The 27,887-nt window shown below is 42.5% G+C and overlaps 1 protein-coding gene and 1 long non-coding RNA gene across 2 annotated transcripts in view; one reads left to right on the forward strand and one right to left on the reverse strand.

Annotated features, from left to right (window-relative positions):
* Window positions 1–27,887, reverse strand: part of CENPF (centromere protein F) — a 65,416-nt gene that overhangs the window by 4,048 nt on the left and 33,481 nt on the right. Inside the window, exons 11-19 of the mRNA XM_089684815.1 lie at window positions 22,366–22,501; window positions 18,385–20,642; window positions 15,074–17,848; window positions 12,928–13,080; window positions 11,946–12,122; window positions 7,358–7,510; window positions 6,795–6,954; window positions 4,751–5,248; window positions 285–472 (exon numbers count right to left, since the gene is read on the reverse strand). Coding sequence (XP_089540941.1) covers window positions 285–472; window positions 4,751–5,248; window positions 6,795–6,954; window positions 7,358–7,510; window positions 11,946–12,122; window positions 12,928–13,080; window positions 15,074–17,848; window positions 18,385–20,642; window positions 22,366–22,501 — 6,498 coding nt within the window. The remainder of the gene's footprint in view (window positions 1–284; window positions 473–4,750; window positions 5,249–6,794; window positions 6,955–7,357; window positions 7,511–11,945; window positions 12,123–12,927; window positions 13,081–15,073; window positions 17,849–18,384; window positions 20,643–22,365; window positions 22,502–27,887) is intronic.
* Window positions 268–27,595, forward strand: LOC149456569 (uncharacterized). The gene is made up of 2 exons (XR_016313856.1): window positions 268–504; window positions 26,751–27,595. It is a non-coding gene; the product is annotated as an uncharacterized LOC149456569 (long non-coding RNA).

A 27,887-nucleotide genomic window follows, 5' to 3' on the forward strand; every position in this document is an offset into this window, starting at 1 on the left:
CATTTACATGGCTCCATGCACTGTCCTGAGATGAAGAGTAATCCTCTGATTTTGGAATATGTGATGGAATGACATGTGAACACTTTCTGTTTTAGGAAGACTCTATAACCCCTCCATGTTGTAACTGTCATAGAGAACCTTACTGCTCTGCCTAGGTATGCAGTGATGTGGATGCTGCGTTCACATGATCCAGTAAATGACAGGTACTCCTTATACAGATGTTTGTGTACCGGAGTCTGCTATTCCTCTCCTGGCAATCTACATGTACAGAGGATTGGACTCACCTCCTGTGATTTGCTGCCCCCTGCTGTTGGACTGGAGAGGTTAGCCAGGTTCTCCAGATTGTCCTGGTGTGGACTGAAGACGGATGGGGAATTTTTCTGCGAAGCCAGGCGGGGGCTTTTCCGCAGTGGCACGGTTGTCCTTCTAAGGACAAAGGGGCTCTGCTTTCCTGATGGGATGTCAGCGAAACCTGGAAAACACCAAAAGCAATTGCTGAGTAAGGTGAATATAAACTGAATTGTGTATATGTAGTGCTGTTACAGATCATCAATAACCATATAATGGCCCTCCATGCTAGCGCTAAAGGCTCTCTAACACTTTTATCAAATTATTTGACAATGTTCAAATAAAATATGCTAATTGCCAAAATGCTATTTTTCTTAGAATAACAGATTCTAAAGAAACTAAATGGATATCCGTGTGTTTCCCTAATTAAAATGCAAGTTCCAGGCCAGACCAACATCAATATTTAGCTGCTATTGAAACGGCTCTTCTCTCCAGTGATGTTGGCACCCAGAAGCTTCATTGTGTATACATATTCTCCCAGCATGCCATGCTCTTCCACTAGTGAACATATGCTATTATGAGGTCATTCAGGTATCATTTGGGCTGTTCGTTAAATGTTGTCTTTCCATCTTCTTTAAAAGATCAAGTTCACCTTTTACAAAAAATAAAGGTAAAAAAAATGCAACAAAATGTGCATTTATTACTTTTATTTTTTTTGCATTACAGGCTGTAAGGTGTTGCACCTACAATCCGCAGATCACTATTGCAATTCCTGGATCCTGCAGACATTCAGTAAGTTGTCTGCCTGTACCACGTATCAGTAGGCAATTCCTGAATGGCAGGAAGAACTACAGTGAGAACTACCAAGTCACCAGCCACAACAGCTGATGGTACTTGTAGGCATTCATTCACAGGAAACTGAATGAATGCCTAATGCCAACAGCTGTGTGAGCCTTTTTTTTTTTTTTTTTTTAATTGTGACAGTGGGTGCAGGGAGGGGATCCCCAGCCCTCTATCACAGGGAGGGAGGTTCGGGGGAAGAGGATGCAGGAGCTGGACCATGTTACATGTTCCACCCTAAATATGCATGAAACATGTTCCAAAAGTGAACTTATCTTTTAAAGTGACAGAGGGGGCTGCCATTTAAAAAAAAAAAAAAAAAAAAATCTTCCTGTCTAGCGGTCTGTAATACTTTATAAATCACAGACCTGGAACAAGTATGCTTTTTGAAATCCCCCATTTCTATACTTTTCCAGGTCACTGAATCAGCATGACAGTCAGGGAACTAGGAATGATCAGCACCCAAAAACCACAAAGACATACATTTAACTAGAAATGAAGAATTGATAAAGTGCTTTGATGATTCTTCTCAATACAGTCTATAAATCTGATCAGACCCCTAAAGAGTCACTGAAAAGAAAACACTTTGTGCCGCCTTATAATGTGAGTTGTTCACCACTGTGATCACCACTAGATGAATAAACTACAGTATCCATATGAAATGTGAAAATCCACCATAAAAGGTGTTCATTTATTGCCAGTCCACTAGGGCACCTTTAGCGTCATTCATGTGATGAACACCTAGGCATTTGGTCATGTGATCAGCTAACATGGCAGCACACAGCAGTAGTTTCTGCAGTAAAGGACTTTATTACCATTTATTATGTTAAGGAAATGAGATGAGGGGGTAGAGGGGTTAGTAATTTACATATAAGTGTACATAAACCAGTTTAGGAATTTCAACTTTCAGATGCTCATTTAGGTAATTATTCTGATCACTAAAACGGTTTAAAGTGATCTAAACCATTCTATCCTTTACAGCAGAGGTGGGCAACTGTGGCCCTCCAGCGGTTGTAGAACTACAAGTCCCATGAGGCATTGCAAAACTGAGTTACAAGCATGACTCCCAAAGGCAGAGGCATGATGGGACTTGTAGTTCACCAACAGCTGGAGGGCCACAGTTGCCCACCCCTGCTTTTCAGCCATGGACAGAGCCCATCTTAGCCTCTACATATGAATAGTACCCTGTATTTAGATCTGCAGTTGCCATGGTGCCGCACATGTGATTAGTTATGACACCAGCAGGGGCGGACTGACAACTCATGGGGCCCCCGGGCAATAGGGGATCATGGGGCCCCTGTGTCCTTGCCCAAACTCAAAAAAGCCTATGAAAAAGGTACCATGGGCTCTCATGGGGCCCCCTACTGACCCCGGGCCCTCGGGCAGTGCCCGAGTTTCCAAATTGTCAGTCCGCCCCTGGACACCTGCCAGCTGAGGGCTTCAAATTCAGTTGAGAGCTGACATAAGCACACTGACAACTGTGACAGTTATGAGCCAGTCTGGGTTCACACTTGCACACAGATTGCAGGCTGGTTGTGGGTGCAGTAATCGCACCTGTTCCCGCACCCGCAACTACTCACAGCCAAATTGCGCTGCCTGCCGTGCCCGAGCAAATGTGGGCCACACAGCTTGCAGTAGTTTGAACCTAGGGTCAAGGCATGGCTTTAAAGTGGAAAACTGGGCTAATAATACCTGAGCATAAATCTGCTCCTACCTCCATTCTAAGACCTATACTAACTATTCTATAAACCTAGGTTCACATATTCCTGTGCAATTTTCATGCAATTCAGTGCGGTGCGATTTGAGCCCATTCACTTTTTGGAGCTTCACTGAAACTGGATCTTACGGTTGTTTTGTACCATGCAATCTGATGTGGGCAAACTGCACTGCGATTGTGATGCGTTTGGGGTGTTAACTTTGCATTGGCACTGACAGCGGAACGTAAACACAGTGCGATTTCAATGTGGTGCGGGAAACCCACAGGGATGGCTGCATTTCCCTCAACACATATGATTGAACCGAGGCTAAAAGAAAGAGGTCTATACTTACCTAATGTGAGGGTGCTCCCGTCCAGTCACATGATCTCCCCAGTGGCCAGCTCCAGGGGAGAGGAGGGAGCAGCAACAATGACTCCAGAGCCTGGGCGATGTCATCACCCGTAGACTTCGTCTGGGACATCCATTTTTCGCTGTCCCTTTTCTCACCTGAAGCCAGCGCTGGGAGACGATCCTGTGGCTGGAGCAGAGTGCCCTATGATTGGGTAAATATACACATCTTACCTTTACAGAATCGTTAGTATAGGGCTTAGAATGGGGGGGGCAGCAGGTTTACGTTTAGATTATTATTCCGGACTTCTACATAACAGGTAAATCAGTGGACTTAATACCGCTTTATTATTTTACAAGATTCGTACTTTAGAATTAGTGTGGTACTCCCTGAAAAACAGCATTATTGGGATCCCTTCAGAGTGTGCAGAGACTTCATAACTGTTAGGTTTTTACTGCTGTCTGTATGCCACTGGGAGGTTTCTGTTCATTTCCTGTTCCACAGACACAACAGGAAGAGCAGACCTTCCCAAAGTGAGGGGAACTACCACACTGGACAGTTGTCACACTCCAGTGACAATGGTCAAGATAGAGTGAATTTCACTAGTGGGGGACACAAAATGAAAAAACCTGGCAGGGGTTCAAAGCTTTCCCCACTCGAAGTGGAGGTTAGAGTTTTCCTTTACCCCCCCGGTCAGACCGATCCCAACTTTGAAATCGTGCAGCTTCAATGTAAGTTGCACGATTTCAAAGTTGGGTGATATGCCGATTTGAGGTGCGATTTGCATAGACATCAGATGTCTATGCAAATCGTACCAAAAGTAGTGCATGCACTACTTTGGAAATCAGTGCGGCTCTGACCACGTCAGAACCGCACTGATATGACCGCTGTAATTGTGGGCAATAGGGTGCGACTTGGCATGCGATTTTCAATTCGCAGGACATGCAAATCACATGCCAAGTCGCACCCAATGTGACTGGGGTGTAAGTGCCTTTTTTTTATTTGGAAGAATATGGCCCTCTGGATGACATTCCTGTTGTATGGCAACACTACTCAACATAGTTTGGGTGAGAAGGCACCAATCAACACAGTTTGGGTGAGAAGGCACCAATCAACACAGTTTGGGTGAGAAGGCACCAATCAACACAGTTTGGGTGAGAAGGCACCACTCAACACAGTTTGGGTGAGAAGGCACCACTCAACACAGTTTGGGTGAGAAGGCACCACTCAACACAGTTTGGGTGAGAAGGCACCACTCAACACAGTTTGGGTGAGAAGGCACCACTCAACACAGTTTGGGTGAGAAGGCACCACTCAACACAGTTTGGGTGAGAAGGCACCACTCAACACAGTTTGGGTGAGAAGGCACCACTCAACATAGTTTGGGTGAGAAGGCACCACTCAACATAGTTTGGGTGAGAAGGCACCTCTCAACATAGTTTGGGTGAGAAGGCACCTCTCAACATAGTTTGGGTGAGAAGGCACCACTCAACATAGTTTGGGTGAGAAGGCACCACTCAACATAGTTTGGGTGAGATGGTCTACACCTTCCATACTTCTATACGGACATACCTACCCTTTCTCACAACTTCGGGAAGTCCATCAGGTACAAATTCTCCTTCCTCTGCCAGGGTAGCAGGTGCTTTCTTCACCCTCTTGTTGACACAGTGGGGTGTTGTAGGTGCGCTCCCTGTGTTGTCAGAGTCTCTCCGCCGCTTATTAGTCTGTTTCCCGGATCCTTGTGTGGATCTCCTGCTCTTTCGGGTTCTCCTCTCAGCCCCAGGTAACAGTTTGTGTGATACGGAAGGTGGGCATTCATCAGGTAATGGTTTGTCTGATACTGAAGATGGACCGTCTCGCTCTTCCTTTACTTCGAAACCTTTCAGCCTTGAGTTCAGGAAGTCCACTTGTTTCTTCAGCATGTCATTGCTCTCCTCCAGTTTGTGTGTCTTAATCATCAGATTACAGTATTTCTCGATGCTGTCATCTGCCTCCTGTGTCTTCTCTTCCAAGCACTGCTTCAGTTCCTCGATCTCAGATAAGAAGTCATTTGCACTGGTTTCCATTTCTTCTTCTGGATCAGAGACAACAACAACAAAAGTTTTATAAAACAAAGTATCAAAATTTGAAGCCAGATAGTGGTCAGCTGAACATAGTTACAAAGTTTCAGGGTTGCATATGTAACGTTCACTTTAAAGGGGGCTGCAGCACTGATGGGTTAATGCTCAAATGATCATTTAAAGCTGATCTCCAGCTTTCCATTCACTCTTGCACAGTTTTACAGCCTCCTTTCTTGTACTGAAATTGCTTACTTGGATTTCACTGCACACTGTGAGCGTCTCATATTGTGCATTAGAAGCTGCAGCAAGTCAGATAGCGCCCGTCCCATCTCCTGGCTGCAGGACATCTAGAATCATTCACCTCTTTCATTCCTAGTCTAACTATCCCTGGCCCTCCCCTTTCATTCACTGGATTGCAGTTCATCATCATGGAGGCTCATTATCAAATGCGGACGTTACCCTGGATGATCCAATGCAAATACACTCCTTAAGACTGACATCCACTTATCATGGCATTATGATATTTGCATAACTCCTCCCAAGACCCACGCCAGGGCTGATGATGCTTTAGAGGCACAGAACTGAGGCCGAGTGCTGCAGTGTTTTCAGGAAACTATGTACAGTCCCCTGTAGGCCCTTCCCACCCGTCATGATCTTCCTGCATTGCACAGAGAAGAACAGAGACCCAGTCACAATATCATTGTGTCTAAAATAAGGTATATCATGAAAATATCAAAGTAAGGTATATCATGAAAATATCATGAAAACAGAAAGGTTTTATTTAGTTTGATGAGGAAGGGGGGGGGGGGCGGAGGAGAGGAACCAGGGAAGGCAGATTAACCTTCGGCTCAAAGTGTTTCTAAAGGCTATTTTTTTATTTTTTTTTGATGGTCAAGGGTTGGAATGTCTGTAAAACTTCTATTGCTGTCTGGGTTCCTGCTGGAGCGATTCACTCTGTATTTGTCCATGTGACATGAAAAAGAGGAAGCATCTAAAATTTCAAGTTTCCACCAGAAGTGAAGGGGATTTACCTCTTTGCAGAGATTGCCCCCCACTTTCTGTTGTGTGTGCAGGCAAGGAAGTTAAGGGAAACCTCTTGAAAGGGAAACAGATGGCATGGATTTTATTCATTCCCCACTCTATCCAAAAATAAAACATCTTTATTTATACTGTAAGAGAATCTGTGACGTTGCTCACCCCTCAACCAATTTATCCTCACCTTTGCCTCACTACCCTTACCAGCCGTGGTCAGGCCTGAGCGGTCAATCATGAAGCCTGGACACTGTCAGCTGAGGTAGGGGAGGACATAATCCACCCAGTGTAAGCTGTTGCCTCTCTGCTTTTTGTTCAGCCCTTTTCAGGATCAGAACTATTATAAAAGGTTGGGCGAAATGCGATTTACTATTAAAAAGAGGGGAGCTGTCCAAAGAAGCCAATCAGATAGCTGCCTTTGTTCTCAGACTAACACTAGACCAATTATTCCATAGAGACTTGTCTAGTGGAAGGATTATAATGGAGTTCTGAAATGCACTATTACTAAGTCACATCTAAGTCACATACTTTCTCGCTTGCGTTTTAAGGTCTCCAGGGTCTCCTCTTGTTGTGTGATGTGTTTCCTGAGCTCTTCTTTCTCCTGTTCCAGCTGTTTGCAGGAGTTCTCCCAGCGATTAAGGGCTTCAGAGGATGCATCGTTTTCCTTTGTCATGTGGTCAATATGAGCCTAATAAAAAGAAATCAATACGTTTTTATCTTTAAGAACATACAGGGAAGCTGTGAGGACAAACATATGGAAGCTGCACTGAATGGCTCTTATCTTCTCTTTCAATAAGGGCTAAGATTTCATAGTGCTGTCAGTCTAACGCTGGGAGTTCACTGACAGGAAGAGAGAACAATGACCTCATAAGGGTGTTTACAACCCTTCACAGTCAAATCAACAAGCTTAGAAAATGAGGGACACACACACACACCATCATTACCACTCACTGATTGGTTGCTAGAGGTTACTGCACATTATTATTGCTCACTGATTGGTTGCTAGAGATTACAACACACATACAAACACACACACACACACACACACACACACACACACACGATGTCTGGTATGCCAAATGTACACTTACCTTCATTCCTGCCAGCTGCTCCTGAGCCATACGCAATGAATTGTTCACTTCCATGTTACTGGCTTTCAAGCCTTCAATCTCCTGTATCTGGGAAGCAAGAGATCCTTCCATGGAGGACAGCTTCTTTTGGTAGCTATCTATGTCTTCCTTATGCTAAAAAGGAAAAAAAAAAGTACATCTCTTAAACAGAAATGAAATAGTTGCTTAAAGAATAATGAAATCCGAAACCTCTGTTTGTTTTGGATAGAGTAAGGAAGGGTTAAAACCCATCAGATTTTTATTTTATGGTCTTTGTCCCATTAGAGACTTTGTACTTTATGCCATGAAAATAAACCAGAAAGAGAGAGGAAGTCTATCCAAAGTAAAGGAAATCCCCTCTTGGACAGTTGTCACCGCAACTAGTGTCACCAATGGCAGATTTCCCCTCTAATCCTGATCTGGTGACAGCTGAAAGGTTGTGAGGTTGAAACTCTCCAGTAGTGATGCAGATGGCAAAAACCGTTCCAGTAAATTTCAGAGCATTTTGCAGTTAAGATTTAAGCCAGCCATACACTGTACGATTCAACCAATCTCTCCTTATGGCTATTGTATTCTGACAGATGGCACCTACTGCTGTCAGAAAACCCACATGGTGGCTGTAACTGGTTAGATACAGCTACTGTTTGGCTGACAATTTTTCACTCAGCCGGATGCCGGGTGGGAGAATGCTGACAGGGCCACCCACGGCTCATATATAAATATATCTCCTAATCAGAAAGCTCTCATTACTTGCTTACATGTTTCCCTACCAGATGTCTTTGTGATTGATAAAATGCCTTGTAATAAAACTGAAATCGAGGAAAGGCCAAAAGTTAAACCCTTCCCATCACACTGCAGCTCTTCTTCCCAATGATGCAGACACCCAGATTCATCCTCTGCAGCTGGGATTATTATTGTAGACACCCCTGTGAGCAATATGGTTCATTGAGAACTACAAGCCGACAGCCTCTATGGCTGTCGGGACTTGTAAATTCTCATTGACAAAACACAGTGAATGAGTGATGCGGGCAAAGCCCCACACAGCCATGTTTTTTTTACAGCTTTGACAGCTTGCAAGGTGGGAGAAGATCCCCTGCTAGCTGTCAGAGTGGGGGGAACAGGGGAAGCGAGGGCCGGTCTGATCATAACAATATGAATATGGGTGTAATATGTTATAAAAGGCGAACTTATCCTTTAACAAATTGGGGCTGGTTTACTAAAATTGGAGTGTGCAAAATCTGGTGCATCTCTGCATAGAAACCAATCAGCTTCCAGGTTTTATTGTCAAAGGTTAATTGAACAAGCTGAAGTTAGAAGCTGATTGGCTACCATGCACAGTTGCACAAGATTTTGCACTCTCTAGTTTTTGTAACCCCCCCACTGTATATCTTTTTTTTCATATGTGTAACAGGGCAGACTGCAGGATACTAATTAAGTAATATATAAGTAGACAGTGCAGCGCTATAAATAAAGTTGGTAAATGATATCCAAAGATTAGTGTCAATAATGAATGGACAGGTGAAAGGTGAAAACGTTCAAACGATGTTCTAATGTGCGGCACCAGAAAAATCCTCTGCTTGTAATACATATAGCAAATATAAATAGCAGAAATGCGCACTCACCGACCGCGCATTAGGAATGCGCATATAAGTAATCCTTGTTAAAGGTGAATGACACCGGATGGATACCAGGACCCCCTCTATGGTGTGGATCATCTACCTAGGGTGGAGTGATGAGCAGCAAGATTCAGAGGTCCCCTTTCTGCCGGGTGGACAGCCTGGATGGATGGATGTGTCCTCTGGATGCAGATATTGCTGTGGATCTGAGACCCTCATAAAAGAGGGTTAAGACAAAGAGGGAATGCCCATAGTGTAGTAGGTATGCTTTATTCCAAAAAAATTGTATAGTGGGTACAAGTACAGCTGTATAACAAATGGATGGTGTACTGACCCTAGAGAAAAATGGCCGCTGGACCTCCTCGTGGTCACGGCGGTGTATGACATCACACGTGCTGTCGGCTCCTCCTCCTCATACATCGCCGTGACCACGAGGAGGTCCAACGGCCATTTTTCTCTATGGTCAGTACACCATCCATTTGTTATACAGCTGTACTTGTACCCACTATACAATTTTTTTGGAATAAAGCATACCTACTACACTATGGGCATTCCCTCTTTGTCTTAACCCTCTTTTGTGAGGATCTCAGATCCACAGCAATATCTGCATCCAGAGGACACATCCATCCATCCAGGCAGGCCACCCGGCAGAAAGGGGACCTCTGAATCTTGCTGCTCATCATTCCACCCAAGGTAGATGATCCACACCATAGAGGGGGTCCTTTAACAAGGATTACTTATATGCGCATTCCTAATGCGCGGTCGGTGAGTGCGCATTTCTGCTATTTATATTTGCTATATGTATTACAAGCAGAGGATTTTTCTGGTGCCGCACATCAGAACATTGTTTGAACTTTTGCACCTTTCACCTGTCCATTCATTATTGACACTGATCTTTGGATATCATTTACCAACTTTATCATTATTTATAGCGCTGCACTGTCTACTTATATATTATGTTATGAGGTTTATGTGATTCCTTTAGTGTTCTAGCTGCTGCCTTTATGAGCGCTCGCTACAATTTTTGTATTTTGTCAGGATACTAATTAAGGCAGATCTCCTAAGAGTAGGGCTTATGCCCATAGGCCTGCTGTGACCCACAGTTAACTTTTTGAGAAAAAGATATTAAGGTGAGAACGGAAATCCAATTTTCTAACAAACTTTATTAACTACAGCACATAAAGGATCAATTCAGCTTATAAATTAGGTTAAAAAAAAAAAAAAAAACTATTGCCCAGCTTTCACTGCAAAACACCTCCTCTCCAACACTGTCACCCACAAGCTTTCGGCTCTGAGGTCCAGCACTGGTCTTCTTTCAGGTTAAGCACTTGTCTTCCTGAGGATTTACCCCCTTCCTGACCAGGCCATCTTTTGCGTTATGGCGCTGCGTTACTTTAACTGACAATTGCGCATGTAACTCTGCACCCAAATTAAATTTACGTCCTTTTTCCCATGAATTGAGCTTTGTTTCGGTGGTATTTGATCGCCTGTGCAGTTTTAATTTTTTGCACTATAAGAAAAAAGACCGACAATTTTGAGAAAAAAAACAATATTTTTTACTTTTTGCTAATAAACATGTCCAGTAAAAAAAATCAAATTTCAACATAAATTTAGACCAAAATGTATTCTGCTGCATGTCTTTGCTAAAAAAAATCCTAATACATGTAAATCAATTGGTTTACGTGAAAGTTATAGCATCTACAAATGGCGGTATATATGCTGGAATTTTATTTTTAATTTTTACTAGTAATGGCGACAATCAGCGGCTTATAGCAGGACTGTGGTGGGCATTCTGACACTGGGGGGAACTGACTTGATGTCACTGACATTCCCAGTGACACCAATACAGTGATCAGTGCTAATAAAAAGCACTGACACTGTACTAATGGCACTGTGCAGGAAGGAGTTAACATGAGGGGCGATCAAATGGTTAACTGTGTGCCGTTTTACTTTGGGCTGTGTGTCTGTGCTTCACTGTAATCACATTGCTTTAGATGGCTATGCTGCGCACAGCCATCCAAAGCAGTGTGCAGGAGCTGACAAGGAGGAGAACTGTATTGTTTACATATAGTTCTCTTCCCTGTCCGAGATCCTCAGCAATCACCGGGCGCCGGTGAGTAATAACTGGGCGGGACCTGGTGATTGACAGCCGCGAATGGCGGTGTAGGTAGGGTATGCACGCACCCCTACCTGGAAATGCGAAGGAACGTATATATATATATATATATATATATATATATGTGTGTGTGTGTGATTTTGCGCACTCGTGCCGCCCTGTAGCAGTATATCTGCTATAGGGTGGCCGGGAAGCAGTTAAACAGCACTCCGTGTGCTTCAGTTCGCTTCTCTGGAGTCGAGGGTGTCAGGGACATACCCCTTCGGGTGTGTCACCAAGCCACCTTGGACTTACAGTACACTGCAGAGAAAAACATGGCATCACTAAGTGAGCACCATTCTCTGCAAAGTTTACAACTGTCCCCAGAGGACCTGGACAGAGGTCTGCAAAAAATGTATATGTATAATGTATATATATATATATATATATGAGCACACTAGAGAGGGAATGCTATTAAAGCTGTATAAAACCCAAAACCAAAAATATATTATATGCAGTTTACCAATAATTTTTCTGTTTTCACCTGGTGATCTGGCTGAACTACATCTCTTGTATTAGAATGCCCCGACTCTGGATGAAGGAGCACAGAGGGCACAACAGACAGCAGCATTGTCAGTCTTGGGGTAGGGGAGTGTTAAATGTACTAGTAGATTTAAATATACTAACACATTGAAGCCAAATTACAGCTCACACTTTAAAAAGAGGTTAAAGCAAACCGTTTTATTTTCTATTGGGATAAAGTTTTTACATCAAATAAAACTGATCATTGTAAGCACCAATGCCGATCTATTTGATATCCGTATTATACAGTACAATGCAATAGATCTAAAGTGATCACCTGTTTCACCGCGGCATCCAGAAGTGATTTGTGGAGAGACTCTGTCTGAAGAAGACGCTGTTCATACTCCATTAAATCATTCCTGTGTGTGATTGCCTGAGATTCCACTTCACTCCGCAGGTCGGTAATGGTCTCTTTTAGTTCCGCAGTTTTGGATGTAGCTGAATGGAGCTGAGCCTAAACAGAGCCAAAGCATCAATTGAACGGACAGATTTTTATACTGTATGTTTGAACTTCATTGTCAGCAATACAACTTTAAAGAGGATTGTCAGAGAACACAAAAATGACCAGAAAATACGTAGTACCAAGCTATGCGCACTCAGGGTGCTTTAAAGGCTTCAGCTAAGCTGCTTGCACAGCTGGATGAATATTTTGCAGATGCTTCATAAAAGTCTGCTGTACACATTCTCTTGTTGAAGTGGCAACCTATGTGTATGAGGCCTTAGAACAGCATTAAAGCGGAGCTACACCCAAAAAGGGGACGTTCAGCTTTAAGGACTGCTCCCCCGCTCCCCATTAAGGATTGGCACCTTTTGGGGGGGGAAAGCGGGTACCCGAATTTGACAGGTATCTGCTCCCACTTCCGGTCTGATCGCCTAGGCGATCAGAAGCGGAAGGTGTCCTCCCTCCCTGTAGTCTTTTGGGACACGTGACAGGTCCCAGAAGACTACAGGACCATTCACGAAGCGCAGCGCTACTCGCGCATGCGCAGTGGGTACCCGGCTGTGAAGCTGCACAGCTGGATGCCCACACTGAAGATGCCGGCCTCCTGGAACACAGTGAAATGGGCTGCGGGGGACACACCGTGGGACCGAGGGACAGGTAAGTGGCTATTTTTTTAAGTCAGCAGCTAGTTTTTATAGCTGCTCACTTTTATTTTTTGACAGGGTGAGTGGAACTCCACTTTAAAAGTATATCTATATCACATACAGAAAACAGTTCATTGGAGCCTTTCTAGCAATAGAAATATGGAATCACTCACGCTATTCTCCTCATGTAGCTGCCTGACCACCTGCATCTCCTCTTCCAGTGCCTTCTTATCTTGGCAGCTCTGACCTTCAGCAGTTTTCATGTGCAGATCAGCATCATGCAACTTACTTTGCAGGCTGGAACAATTCTCTGTCAATTCAGCCATCTGCATTATAACAGAACGAGATGTGAGGTATTTGTAGCTGGTGAAGGAAATATACAGTACATAGGAGGAATCCAGACTGCAGCACATTCAAGCATATGTGAAAAGTGAAAACCTGCACTACACCCAACAAATAATAAAGGTGAAAAAATATAATATAAAGTTGCAACGAATACATAAATGAATAAAGTGAACTGCCGCTACTCTCTTCCTTAATACCAGAAAAAAATAAAAATGAAAAATGAATGAGTGCGCTGTACACTATATAAACCTGACAAAATAACTGATCATAATAGACCAAAAAAAATGGACCATAAATAAACAAATACAAATGTGCAAAAAATGCAACTAAAGTGCTATAAATCCATGTTCATGATATAAATTATCAATAAGTCCGAAATCCAATGTAAAAGTGTTGCGTACTGAAAATAATTTCCAACAAAGTGCTATGGTGTCCGCAAGTGCTCGCCAGGACAAACAGATCAGCCTCTTACCAAACAAAATGATCCCCAATCAGGAGATCAAACGAGCAGATGGTGTCCAGATTCCACATTGATACCCCGGGTAGCAATATCGAGGGAGATGGATGGATGGCTGCAGGCTCACCCCAACAAATTCCTCACATCGAACGACTCTCCATACAGTGTAGAGAAGGATTAAAACAGAAGAGACTTCATAGTGCAATAAAACTCGAAAATGTATTCAATAAAGTATTGCACTTGCATAGATAAGATGCATAAAGGCAGTGTACAAATTCAAAACTCCTGCAATGTAATACCACCGGCCAGAACGTGGTGACGTCACAGAAGGCCGCGAGAGTTTTGAATTTGTACACTGTCTGTTTTAATCCTTCCCTACACTGTATGGAGAGTGGTTCAATGTGAGGAATTTGTTTGGGTGAGCCCGCAGCTGTCCATCCATCTCCCTCGATATTGCTAGCACGGGTGTCAGTGTGGAATCTGGACACCACCGGCTCCATTTGTTTGGTAAGGGGCTGATCTGTTTGTTCTGGTGAGCACTTGCGGAAACCATAGAACTTTGTTGGAGAATAAGCAAAGCAATGTATAGCAGAATACTGGGATTTATATTTCGACCACCAGCTACCTACAGAGATCAACGCCTCTTCATATACACCCTGGAGAAAAATAAATTATATGTAATGGTTATGTTTGATGAACTGCATATGCAGAATAATGCACATACAGAGCACAGCTGTATCAAAAGTGTGATTCAGAGTACATAAAAAAATTAGCACAGTGGTTAAGTGGTTAGCACCTCTGCCTAGCAGTACCAAGGTCATCGGTTCAAATCCAAACCATGGCACTACCTGCCTGGAGTTTGCATGTACTCACTGTGCCTACGTGGGTTTAGTTCTGCTCAGGACAGAATCCTTTCTACCTCTCCTACCATGGCAAAATTTCTGTATCCTCCTTGATGAGTGATGTATGCCAATACTGTGGTGCTGCCCAATTGAATCTTGATCATATGGCCCTCCAATTTGCATGTCCAGCATTGCAAAGATAGCCATTTTGCCCACAGCTCCAGGATGTCGATCAGGAGAGGAGATGCCTCTGACATTCAATTCCCTTCCCACCCACAGGACTCCTTCTCAGCCCCACAAGAACAGGAGAGACTTCTGGAATTTCTGGGCCTGAATGAGGATACAAGATGGGACAAATGCCCCCTTTTGGTTTGGGAATTGTGGACAGGCTGGAGTAGAACCCCTGGAACCATATTGCCAGGGAGCATGCAACGTCTGACACAGACGGTTCACTAACTGAAAGAAAAGATCTAAGTGGAGCAGTACTAAAAGCACAGTATCCTTTAAATAATGATCAAAGAACACACACATGTATTAAATTGTATTTTTACATCTGCCTTGATTTCAGATTCAAGCCAAAACTTAATTTACAGGGCAAGTTTGTAATATGCACTGTAAATGAGAATCACTTCAATGGTTACTTCCAAAATGCATAGCAATAAAAGCACATCATACCTTTTCTAGAAGTGTTCTTTTCTCAGAATTCACAGATTCCAACTGGGATCCAAAATTATCACAGGAGGTTTTGAGGTCTGAGATGGTAGCTTGAAGAGAGTCATTCTCTGCTGACATGGTCTGTAGCTTGCTTTCCAATTCTTCCATTCTTAACAGCAAATTCATCTTTTCACTTTTCAGATTTTCCATCACCTGTTCAAATCGAGAGCACTCTGAGGAGTATTTTGATTCCTGATCTTCTGAGTCTTTAAATTTGGTCTCAAGAGCAATGAGATGCTGCGTCTTCTCAGCTATTTGGAGCTTACATTCTTCAACTTCCAGTGAGAGTCTGTCTACAGATTCCTTGAGGTTACTGCTGGTCACCTGGGCTTCTTCCAACTGTTGTACCAACTGTGCTCTCTCTTCTTCCATCTTATCTTTGATTTGAGCATGTTCAGCTAGGGCTGCTTCACATTTCTGGTCAGTGAAGGCTTTCTGCTTATACATGTCATTAATTTGAGTTTGAAGCATCTCAAGTTCCTTCTCAGAACTTTCTTTGAATTGAGCATGCTCAGCATCTTTCTTTTCTAGAAGAGTTATTTTCTCAGAATTTGCAGATTCCAACTGTGTAACCAAATTATCACAGGATTTTTTGAGGTCAGAGATGATAGCTTGAAGAGAGTCGTTCTCTGTTGACATAGTCTGTAACGTGTTTTCCAGTTCTTCCAATTTTGACAGCAAATTCATCTTTTCATTTTTCAGATTTTCTGTTACTTGTTCAAATCGAGTGCATTCTAAAGAATATTTTGATTCCCATTCTTCTGAATCTTTAAGTTGGGTCTCAAGAGCTGTGAGATGTTGTGACTTTTCAGCTAGTTGCAGCTTACACTCTTCTACTTCTACTGACAGTTTATCTACAGATTCCTTGAGGTCACTGCTTGCAATTTGGGCTTCTTTCAACTGTTGTACCAACTGTGCTCTCTCTTGTTCCATCTTAATTCTAATTTCGGCATGCTCAACTATGACCGCTTCAAATCTCTGGTCAGAAAGGGCTTTCTGCTCACATGTGTCATTCATTTGAGTTTGCAGCATCTCAAGTTCCTTCTCAGAACTCTCTTTGAAATGAGTATGCTCAGCTTCTCTTTTTTCCAGAGTCTCTGTAAGAGTAAGAATGGCAGTTTCAAATTCAATCACCTTTGCCTGGCTTTTCTGAAGCTCATTTTCCAGATCCACAAGCGTTTTCCTTAATGTATTCAACTCCTTCTCTAGGGCTTCTTTTTGGGACTTTAAGCTCTCCGTCTCATCCTTAGCAGTTTCCGTCTGAAGGATAGCACTTTCAAAATTTTCTTCGGCCATGACCAACTCTCGTTCCAAAGACTCAATTTTATCATTGAGACTGTCAAATTTCCTCTCACTTTCTTTTAGCTTCTCAATGGTCTGACATTTTTTCTTTTCATCTGACTCAATTTTAACTTTAAGCTTCTCAATTCCTGTTCGCATAAGGGCCACTTCTTCCTGAGCAGAGTTCAACCTGGTGGCCATTTCATGTTTCTCTGCCTGGCAGCGTTTCAGTAAGCGAGAGAGTTCATCCTTTTCTCCATTAGAGGAACTCAGCTGAGTCTCCAATTCCTGCCATTCATGGAACAGAAGTTGCTTCTCCTCTTGTACTCGTTGCACCTGACTTTGCAGCTCTTGAATTTGCAAATTCTCATTCTCTTGTAAGAGAGCCATGTTGTCTCTTTCTGCTGTTAACTCTACTGTGGTCAAATTTGCCACCTCGATCTTCTCTTTCAATGATCGTATATCAGCTTCCAATATTTTGATGAGCTCTTTGGAATTTTCCTTGTTGGATTCCAACTCCATTTCTCTTTCCTTTAGTTTTTTGTTAATTTGTTCGAGTTCTTCCTTTTCCTCTACCAAGTTCTCCAGCTCCAGAGTTAACTGATTTTTCTCTGCCTGGACCCCTTTGAGAACTTCTTCCAAATCATTTAGACATCTTAAATGACTTTCCTTTTCCTCTTGTAAACGCTGACATTTAGACTGAAGGGAATCCAGATCTGCTTCTAGAGACAATGCATGATTCTCAATATTCGCTTTTTCTGACTTGGTTCTTCTTATTTCATTTTCTGCCTGAAGATAGCTTTCTTTCCATTCCTCATTTGACAGCTCTAAGCGATCTCTCATTTCTGATAACTCTGAAAACTTTGTTTTGAGCAGTTCCATCCCTGTCAATGTTTCATGAAGAGCTTTTTCAAGGTCAGCAATTCTGTTCAACGACTGCAATTTTTCAGTGGAAATGAAGTCAACTTTATCCAACAACTGAGATCTTTCATTTTCCAGTTCCTTTAATTTTTGTTCTAGTTCTTGGTTTTGACCTTCCTTAATGCTAAGTTCTGTCTTGTGTATCTCAATTTGCAAAGAGAGCTCTTTTACTTCCATTATCAAATGCTGAGAATTCTTTTCTTTTTCCTTAATAAGTTGAAGAAGACTCTCTCTTTCGTTTGAAGACTCTGGAGTCTTGAATCGGGAACACTCAGAAACTCCTTGAACTTTTGGCTTATCTGCTGTGTTAGTTTTTCTTTTCTTCCTCTGCCTAGAAGACCTTCTGCTTCCTTTGTTTTCATTTACTTCATCTTTGCTAGTATCCTCTGTGCTCTCTTCAGAATTATTTTTAGGGCTTTCCTGACTTGGCGTTGGAGTTTCACATTTCCTGGACTCACGGTTGCCAAGCGAAAGTCTTCCAATGGGCAAAATTGTGCAGAGGCTTTGATTGGTGGCATCAAGTCTTGTAGTTATCTAATTAGGGGGAAAAAAACCTCAATAATTAAAACAACTAACTAAAGCACTAGTGATTTCTCTAACCTACTCTCACACCTATTTATTTTAAAAATTATAATTTTTAAGCAAGTTTAAAAGGTCTAGTTAAAGGTTAATTCCACCAAAAACTCGTAATTCATTTGTGAATGAATGCTTGTGAGCTGTATCACCAGTTTCTTATATATCTCTCAGGGACTTGAGAATTCTCTGCACAAGTTCAAGTCCGTCCCACAAGACTGAAAAGGAGGTTAGCCTCCTGTGGCTGGACTTCAGAGCTAACTGTGTATGCTACATTATAAAAGAATTATCTGGGAGACCTTAACTTTTTTTTTCCTAATATGAATTAAACAGATATTGTTTCAACTAGGCAGACAAAGTCAGTCTGGTGAGACAGTGATGCATTATACACATGCTGTATGTTTAACCTTTCTGCAAGCAAGTGCTTTCTTTTTTTTCTTATTTAAGTGGAAAGCAGGAATAAATCTTCCTTTAATATAGTTCATATGCATACTTACATCTTCATTATCAAACAATAGGGAACGTGCACTTAAATCGAGGACCTGGAGTTCAAGCTTTGCAGCCTCTAAATCTTGTGTCAACTGGTCACTGCGAACTTTCTCTTCCAACAATCTTGCTTCCATTTCTGATGCTTGATCTTTTAATTTCTGTTGCCAAACCACAATGTCAGCTAAATGCTGTTTGCGTAGGTTACCCAGCTCCACCTGATAAACTGTAAGTAAGTCTTTTACACTACAGGGGTCTTCACTGGTCAAACGAGAAAATAAAACATGTTGTTCCTCAGGGGCTTGCTGGAGAATCAAGTCAACAAGCTGCCCAGAAATAGATTTTCTGCCTTTCTTTGCTTCTCCACCAGTGTCATTGCTATTGACTTTAACAGATGGAGAAATAAATGGAGATAGGGAGGTTGTGTGCGGAGCCTGAAGTTGGTTCAGTTCCAGGAGTTGAGATAATGACTTGGTAACATCATCTGTACTGGTCAAAGACAGGTGATCTAGATGTATCAACAGGGTCTCGTTCTCTTCATGGTGCTGTGGTACAAGCGATAAAGGAAGTGTCTCTTCATTTATGTCATCAAGAATTTTACTATCACTACTATCTGCCAACAATGGATCACACACTTCAGACATTATGGTTTGATTTTCATCTATAACAATACTCATATTCTCTTTCAAAATTTTGGAGCTCGGTAAGGTTTCTTGCTCAATGCTTGTGTGGATTTCACCCGTAATATCTTTGATTGATGAATTTTGGATGCTGGCAGACTTGTTAACATCTCTTGTTATCTCAAGAATTGATTCAGCTTCATGCTCCATTTTCAGAGATTCCAACTGAGCCTGAAGTTTTTTCAAAGATATTTCTTTGTCCGTCAAAGAGACTCTTAACTCTTCCATGATTTTATTAAGGGAAAGTTCATTGTTTCGGAGGCTTCCAACCAGTGCAGTCAGTTCCTCATTGGTTCGAAGCAGGCGGTTATTCTCTTTTTGAATCCTGCCCAACTTTTCTTTAAAGTCTTCAAGTTCCATATTCAGACTTTCCTTTACACCTTCATTGCTGTCTGTCATGCATTCTTCCGCCATGCTGTCAGCACAGTCCCGTTTCACATCAACCACTGGGCCCAAGTCAACATTCACTTTCTGTAACTGTGGCTTCTCATTATTCAGCATAATGCTGAGTTCTTTCATTTGTTTGTTGTCTGCAGTTAGCATATCAATTTCTTTTTTATTTGAACTAATTAACACACTTAAGGACTCCCTCTCTATAGACCAAGATTCGGACAGCTGCTTCAGCTCTTGTAGTTTATCATATAGTTCTTTGTTACTCTGATTAGCAGACTCCAAGTCTGAATTAGCAAGTCTCAGTTTTTCAGACAACATGCAGATTTCTCCCTCTTTTTCCCTGATGGCAGAAACAACAGAATCAACATAACTTTGTTTGGAAGATAGGCTGTCTTGTAAGCTTTCAACACGACATCGAGATTCAGAGACAAACCTCTCGTGCATTTCTTTTATTTGTAAAATTTCATTCTGAACATCTGTTTTGCTTTTCAGAAGTTCATCATGTTGACTCTGTAATTCAGAACATAGCTTCTTCTGGTTCTGTACTTGGCTCTCCAAGTAGGACACTTGGCTTGAACAGTCTTCCGATTCTCGAAGTTTACCTTCAGCCTCCAGTTCATAAATCCGCTTTACCAGACAGTCTATATCATTTTGGTATTTCTGCCCTTCGGATTCGAGTTGCTGTTGAATTTTTGAATAGGTAACTTGTTGGGCATCTAGATCAGATGTTCTCATGTCAACAAGCTCTTGAAGATGTTTTACCTGTGTGCACAGATTCTGCTTGTCCTTATCTAGAGCATTTACTTGGTCCGTATGATTCTGGATCAAAGACTCCAACTCTTTCACCCTTGCCAACATGTCTTCTCTTTCTATGGAGGATCGAGAAGCGTCATTTTCATGTTCATTCTTCCATCTGGAAAGGGAAAGATTTGTATTGATTAAATCTTGGCATTCTTTTTCTTTACAATCAAGCTGTTTCTTCAAAACCAGCGACTCCTCTGCCATCTTAGTTAGGGCATTCTTAGTCTCTTCCATGTCGTTCTCCCTTTTCGTTAGCATGTTTTGTGCAAGATCTCTTTCTCTTTCCAGATTAGCCAGGGTCACCTTCAGATTTTGTAATGTTTCAGATTTTGAATCTTGACTTTGTAATTTCTGTAGGGCACATTTCAGCTCTGCTTCCAAGTTGCTACTTTTGTCTGCAGAATAGGAAATCAATTATTTAAATTTTTCATGAACAAAGAATATTCAATTTGTGCCACATGCAATAACCCGACTCAGACCAAAACTGTTAACCCCCCCCAAGTCACCCTTTACCCTAATTAACATTTTTAAACACATTGTGGAACAGATAAACAAATTCAAGAGCAGCTCCAGCCTGCCACAAAAAAGTAAAAATCAGCAGCTGCAAATACTGTAGCTGCTGACTTTTAACATAAGGATACTTACCTGTCCAGGGATCCAGCCATGTTCTCACTCAAGCCGATTCTTCAAATTTGCTTTAAGTGAAGGAGCCAGCATCTTAGGTAAGGGAAAGCAGCAGTGAAGCCTTTCAGATTCACAGCTGGTTTCCTACTGCGCAGGCCCGAGCAGCTCTGCACTTTGATAATTGTCCGCAGTCTTTGGGACCTGTGTGGCTGCGAAGGGGAAGGAGAAGGGGGCCGGAAATTCCTCTTTTGGGTGACGTTACGCTTTCAGTAACCTAAGCCTTTAGCTATGGTCAGTCACATTATTTAGGAGGTTTGTAGTTGAAACATTGAAGGGTTGTTCACACACAAAATCTGTAGTTACAACAATTTCTCATCTCGTCTCTTTCTTAGGTTGGGTTTCTTGAAATGTATTGGCAAAGAGGCAACACCACATCCTACCTACTATTACCTTAATTGACCAATAAAATGTCTTCTACACTCCTCTTTGTGAGTGCCTTTAAAGTGGTTGTAAAGCCTTAAAGTTTTCTACACATTAAGGTAAAAAACCTTCTGTGACTGAGATCCAGCCCCCTCTTATACATACCTGAGCCCATTGTCGTGCCCCATTGTCTGTGGATGCAGGCAGCAGGGCTCAGGAGTAAAGCCCACATGCGTGCCAGAAGCATCAGCAGGGGACCAGAGAACAGGAGAATCAGGACCCTCTGTGCAAAACCGTTACACAGAACAGGCAAGTATAAAATGTTTATTATATTAATTTAAAAATAAAATTAAGCTTTACAATCACTGAGATAGATACATTGGACAAGGGGGTGGTGGCTGGTGGTGCTGAACCAGACAAGAGAAAATCAGGTGTCAAGAAAGAAAGTAAAACTAAACTAGAGATGGGCACACTAATATTGTGGAATTAGAGATTTACTTTCCCTAAAAATTGGCTCAATTGTACATGATTAGCTTAGTAAAAACAACTGATAGCAGGTATATGGTTTAGTCCCACTTCTTTGTTGCCCAGTGTTAAAGTGTTACTAAACCCAGCAGTTAGAGCAGTCTTGTGACTTCTATCAGTGTCCAGCTGAGCACTGGTTAAAGCTTGAAGAACAAGTTTTCTTTCTGCAGTAGGAGGATGCAGAACCCCTTGTGCTGATCACATACACTCCCCCAAGAACAAAAAAAAAAACCCTCTCTAGCAATACACACCAAATTGACCATGTGCACAATTGTCTCCACACGATATGTCTTATCGGGCAATAAGAGGGGAGTACTGGAAGAAGGCGAGGATCAGAGAAGTCAGGATCAAAACAGCATTTTTACACAATGCAGAAGATTAACCCCTTAGGTTCCACAGTGAGTCTATCAAGCATGCTTTACTGCATATACAGACTGATTTTACTGGTGTGGGCTTATTAACACCTTAAAATTTGAAAGCCAAAATAACTAGTATGTTGTGGTTGCAGGACAATGCTGCTGCTGCTGCACCAAAAGTTGAGGCATTTACCTGTCAGTTTATCCACGAGCTGCTGGTTTTGCCTTATAGTTTGGTTTGCCACATTCATTTCCTCCTCCATTTTCAACGCTTCCTTAGTCCTCTGATCCAGCTGGCTTCTAATTGCATTTTGCTGAGATTTGGCTTCCTAAACACACAATAAAAATGATCAGAATGATTTACAGATCATGATGGTTCAGTTTTAAGAGTCTTGATGGCTCTGTCAAAGAAGCTGTCCAAATCACCTTCAAAGAAACAGTTATTAAAGTGGTTGCAAACCCTTACATACTATATACTGAAGTGACTGGCCTTAGATGATACAAATCCTCTTACCAAGGTTGTACCTGTTTATCTATAGCCCTGTTTTCCAGATCTGTTAAAATTCCATAGATTAAAGACTATTTCTCAGTAGAAAGCAGGGGCAGAGAACTGACATCACAAACTGCACAGCACAGAGCTGAGTGTAATCAGAGACCTGAGTGGAGATAAGGGACTCTACGTAGTCTCATAGGGAAAAATGCAAAGCTGAGATTGGTAATCACTTTTTTTTCCTTTTTGCATACTGTCGCTAGTCTACGTTCCTGATCACTGCCAGAGCCAGAGGATTATGCTGTGGAATAAAAGCAAAACAGGGCGCACTCTATATACATGCATACTCACAAACCAAAGGGGGATAAAAACAGAGAAGAAGAATCTGTAATGACAGTCCAAAGTGATGGTAGACCCTTTCGGGAGACATACTCCCTTCTTCAGAGCTCTTCCCTCACCAAGGGTCTACCATCACTTTGGATTGTCATTGCGGACTCTTATTCTCTGTTCTTATCCCCCTTTGGTTTGAGTATGCATGTATATGCTTTTAAATAAATTTGTGTTTCACCACGCTAATGCACGAAGAGAGTGCGCACTGTTTTGCTTTTGTTCACCAGTATCAAGATTTCCCGATCTTCTAAGGGCTGCACCTCAACGAATGACAGTTACAGTTATCCTAGTCTGCATGAAGATTTGAGCGCTGATTTCGTTTGTTTATTTAAGAGGATTATGCTGTACTGCACTTGTAGCAGTATGTGAAAAAAATAATAATGTTTTTAAAAAAACACAATTTCTTCATTTTCAAAAAAATTGGGACAAAATATTACAACTTCAAAAACCTCACTATGCCTTTTATTAAGTAACTTGGACTGTCTCTTTCCAACAAGGGGTAATTTGGGGGATATTTGTACTGTCCTGGAGTTTTTAGGCCTCAAGAAAAGTCAGTACATCATGATAGACCAGTTTTCAGATATATAACCCATAGTTTGTGGATTACAACTTACCGTATTTTCCAGCGTATAAGACGACTTTTTGACCCTTGAAAATCTTCTCAAAAGTCAGGGGTCGTCTTATACGCCGGTATACGGCATGCTGACACTTTTTAGGGGGGCGGTGCGGCGCCCCCCCCCCCCCCTTCAAATGGAAGTGAAACTAAGTACAGGGGTGGGCAGGGGCTTCTGTTTCTTACCTGGCTCCGGTCCCACGACGATCCGGTCCAGGAAGCGCAGCTGCTCCCTCCTTCAGTTCGGCCACTGGATGTTCGTGCGGCTGCTCGGCTCCGCCTCCTCACCGGTGATTGGCCGCCAGAACTGTAGCTCAGGAAAGGCACACAGGCGGCCAATCACCGGGGAGGAGGCGGAGCCGAGCGGCCCCGCGAAAATCAAGTGAAGGTAAGTGTGCCGTGTACAGGTGCTGCTGCAACCATATATGCTTGCTGCAGCAGCACCATACTGAACAGGGGTCAGCAAGTGTCAGTGACACCAATGATGGGGCACTATTCCTCCCACTGATACCAATGATGGGGCATTATTCCTCCCACTGACACCGACGAGGGGGCACTTCCCCCCCCCCCCCACTGACACCAACAATGGGACACTATTCCCCCCCCCCACTGACACCAATGATGGGGCACTATTCCACCCCCCACTGACACCAATGATGGGGCACGATTCCTCACACTGACACCAATGATGGGGCGCTATTCTTCCCACTGACGCCAATGATGGGGTGCTATTCCTCCCACTGACACCAATGATGGGGTGCTATTCCTCCCACTGACACCAATGATGGGACACTATTCCTCCCACTGACACCAATGATGGGGTGCTATTCCTCCCACTGACACCAATGACTGGGCACTATTCCTCCCACTGATACTAATGATGGGGCACGATTCTTCCCACTGGTGTGCATTGGAAGAGGGGTAGTCTTATACGGTGAGTATAGCCCAAACACTACATTTTAACAGGAAAAGTAGGGGGGTCGTCTTATACGCCCAGTCGTCTTATACGCCGGAAAATACGGTACTATAACTTTCCTAAAGACTAAATAATATACACTGATTTGGGTTTTTTTCACAAAAGAAAAATGTAGATTACATTTTGGCCTACATTTATGAAGAAAGATTATTTCTTTCCAAAATTTTATAAACGGAAACAAAGTAAAAAAACTTTTTTAAATCAAAATTAATCAGTAGTTGTTTTAAAACACAGTAGTGATTAAATACCACCAAAATAAAACTATTTGTGCGGAAAAAAGATACATTTTTAATATGGGTACAGTGTTGAATGACCACGCAATAGTCATTGAAAGTGCAACAGTGCTTAAAGCTGAAAATTGGCCTAGGTAAGAAGGGGGTGAAAGTTCCCGGTATTGAAGTGGTTAAAGTGGAGTTCAACTCACCCTGTCAAAAAATAAAAGTCAGCAGCTACAAAAACAGCCACTTACCTGTCCCTCGGTCCTGTGGTGTGTCCCCCGCAGCCCATTTCACCGGTCATCCTGTATTCCAGGAGGCCGGCATCTTCAGTGTGGGCACCTGGCTGTGATAGCTTGCGGTTTCACAGCCGGGTACCCACTGCGCATGCGCGAGTAGCGCTGCACTTCATGAATGGTCCTGTAGTCTTCTGTGGCCTGTCACGTGCCCCAAAAGACTACAGGGAGGGAGGACATCTTCCCCTTCCGATCGCCTAGGCCAGTGGTCGGCAAGCCGCGGCTCGCGAGCCACATGCGGCTCTTTACACACTTTGATGCAGCTCTTCTGTGTGCCGGGCGCCCGCTCCCCTCCCTCCTCTCGGGCGGCCGCCCCAAAAGTCAGGACTCTGCAGCTAGCCCAGCAATGGGCAAACTACAGCCCGCGGGCCGTATACGGCCCGGTGGACCTTTTAATCCGGCCCGCGGAGCGTGGCAAACATTGGCTGTCAGGATGTAGGCGGAACAGCGTGACGAACTCCTCTCCTCTCACAGTCCACCCTGAAGACCGGAACGGCGCGGGAACACGGCGAGAGGAACGCGCGGAGCAAAGGTAAGTGAATTGACACAATATGGGGAATGAATTACTATAGGGGGGATGAATTACTATAGGGGGGATGAATTACTATAGGGGATGAATTACTATATGGGGGATGAATTACTATATGGGGGATGAATTACTATATGGGGGATGAATTACTATGGGGGATGAATTACTATATGGGGGATGAATTACTATATGGGGGATGAATTACTATATGGGGGATGAATTACTATATGGGGGATGAATTACTATATGGGGGATGTATTTTCAGTTTTAAAAATGTGGCTCTCAAAATAAATTTCAATCGTGGTTTTGGCGAGATTTGGCTCAGTTGAAAAAAAAGGTTGCCCACCACTGGCCTAGGCGATCAGACCAAAAGTGGGAGCGGGTACCTGTCAAATTTGGGTACCCGCTCCCACCCCTGCCCCCAAAAGGTGCCAATCCTTAATGGGGAGCAGTCCTTAAGGCGGATCTTCCCCTTTTGGGTGGAGCTCCTCTTTAAGTGCAGTAAAAAGATGTCCTCATAAGATGCCCATCTCTGCACTCCAAAACTGTGGTAGGAAGCATTTTGGAAATACTACTGCCAAATGCATTGTGTTAACCATGCTGCAGTATGAACAGTATTAATGGCAAAAGACTGTAGTTAATTTTTTTGCTCATGTGATGAACAGCAATATTCCTTAAAAAGGCATGTGTCAAAGTAAGGAACTGGGTAAGCCAAAAACTTCCCAATGTAAATACAGAAGGATCCAGTGGGACATATATTCAATATGCATACAACCAGCAAAAAAAAAAAGAAGACCTTTTTAGTAAAATGGGGAAGCTCTGGAAGCTTTAAACTGATGATTAATAATAAAAAAGGGATTCTTTCACATAAAGCACAGCCAGCATTGCTCACAGGTACTACTACACTAAAGTATGTCTTCCTAAGAATTATGGGTAATACAATTTTAAAGACATTATTTTCCTAGAATGTGCACAGAGCAAGTCAAAGTCAAAGAGAAAGCCGATGGCATTTTTTATGCTTTCAAGAATCCTTTTTTAATATTTATATTTATATTTTGTGCCTTTTCAGACATTCTGAGTGAGTTCACACCACCCACTGTTTACCAGAAGAAAAATCACAGCTTCGCCATCCCTTAATCCCCCTCAACAACTGTGGCACAGTTTGTACATCATTACCGGAAAGGCACAACATGTTCACTGTCATTTAACAGGACACAGCAGAGACTGTACAAAAGACTTTAAAGACTGATTCTACTTTTTGCAACATGTTACACTTGCATTGCATTGAGATGTAAGAGGTTCCTAAGCAAAACCTCCACATGACAGAGTGTGGGGATTCTTCTCCCCCCGTCACTTTTGAAATTGGCACGGCTGTGTGGAGAGATCTGTGAATGAACTACAGTCTAAAAGTCTAGAAATAATCAAGTTCAAATGTTTGTGGAAATACTTATCCAGACCGGAGGGCGGTGCGAAAGAGAGATTGATACAGGAGGAAGGAGACCCCTGGAGGGGAAAAGGGGAGATATCTATCCATCCATTCCTGACAAGCATCAGTCACATTCACTGCAGAGACCCCAGGTGGATTAAGATCCAATTACAACCATTTATTTGCCATTCGGAAAACCCCATACAGGAGGATTATTTCATCAGTCCTGTAAGGACAAAAAGCCAGTTTTGCCTATTTAGTTAGGCAAAACTTCAGGTGAGCGCATATTAAGAGCACACTGCACTTGGATTGTGGGAGTAGTATTTCACCATTGCAATTTACATTGGAAGAGGACTTTTTATGTGCACATATTTATTGATTTCTACTCACCATTAGATTTCACGAGTGATCACAAGCACAGTTATGTTTTATCATTTTTATATGATGTTATAGGCAATAAATGATCAATTCCTGCATCATATATTATATTTTATTGTTTAATTTTCATTTATTGATTTTGTTTATCAATTGATTTGGAAATCATAACACAAACTATTACAGTTAATTTATATAGGAGCGCGGCACTATTAGAATATTTATCTACAAGTCCCATCTTCCACTAAGGCAGACAGACTTGTAGTTCTCAATGGAATACAAGTGCGGTAATCACCACACTCGTAGTCCAAAGACTCCTCTAACTCTCCAACTGAAAGTGGTTCTAAAGGCAATGCATTTCTTTTACCTTAATGCATTTCCTTAATTAAAAAAGGGGCCTTTCAG

This window comes from Staurois parvus, unplaced genomic scaffold (genome assembly GCF_062004578.1).
Source record: "Staurois parvus isolate SC_StPar_1 unplaced genomic scaffold, SC_StPar_1.0 ptg000357l, whole genome shotgun sequence".
NCBI classification, from domain to species: Eukaryota; Metazoa; Chordata; class Amphibia; order Anura; family Ranidae; genus Staurois; species Staurois parvus.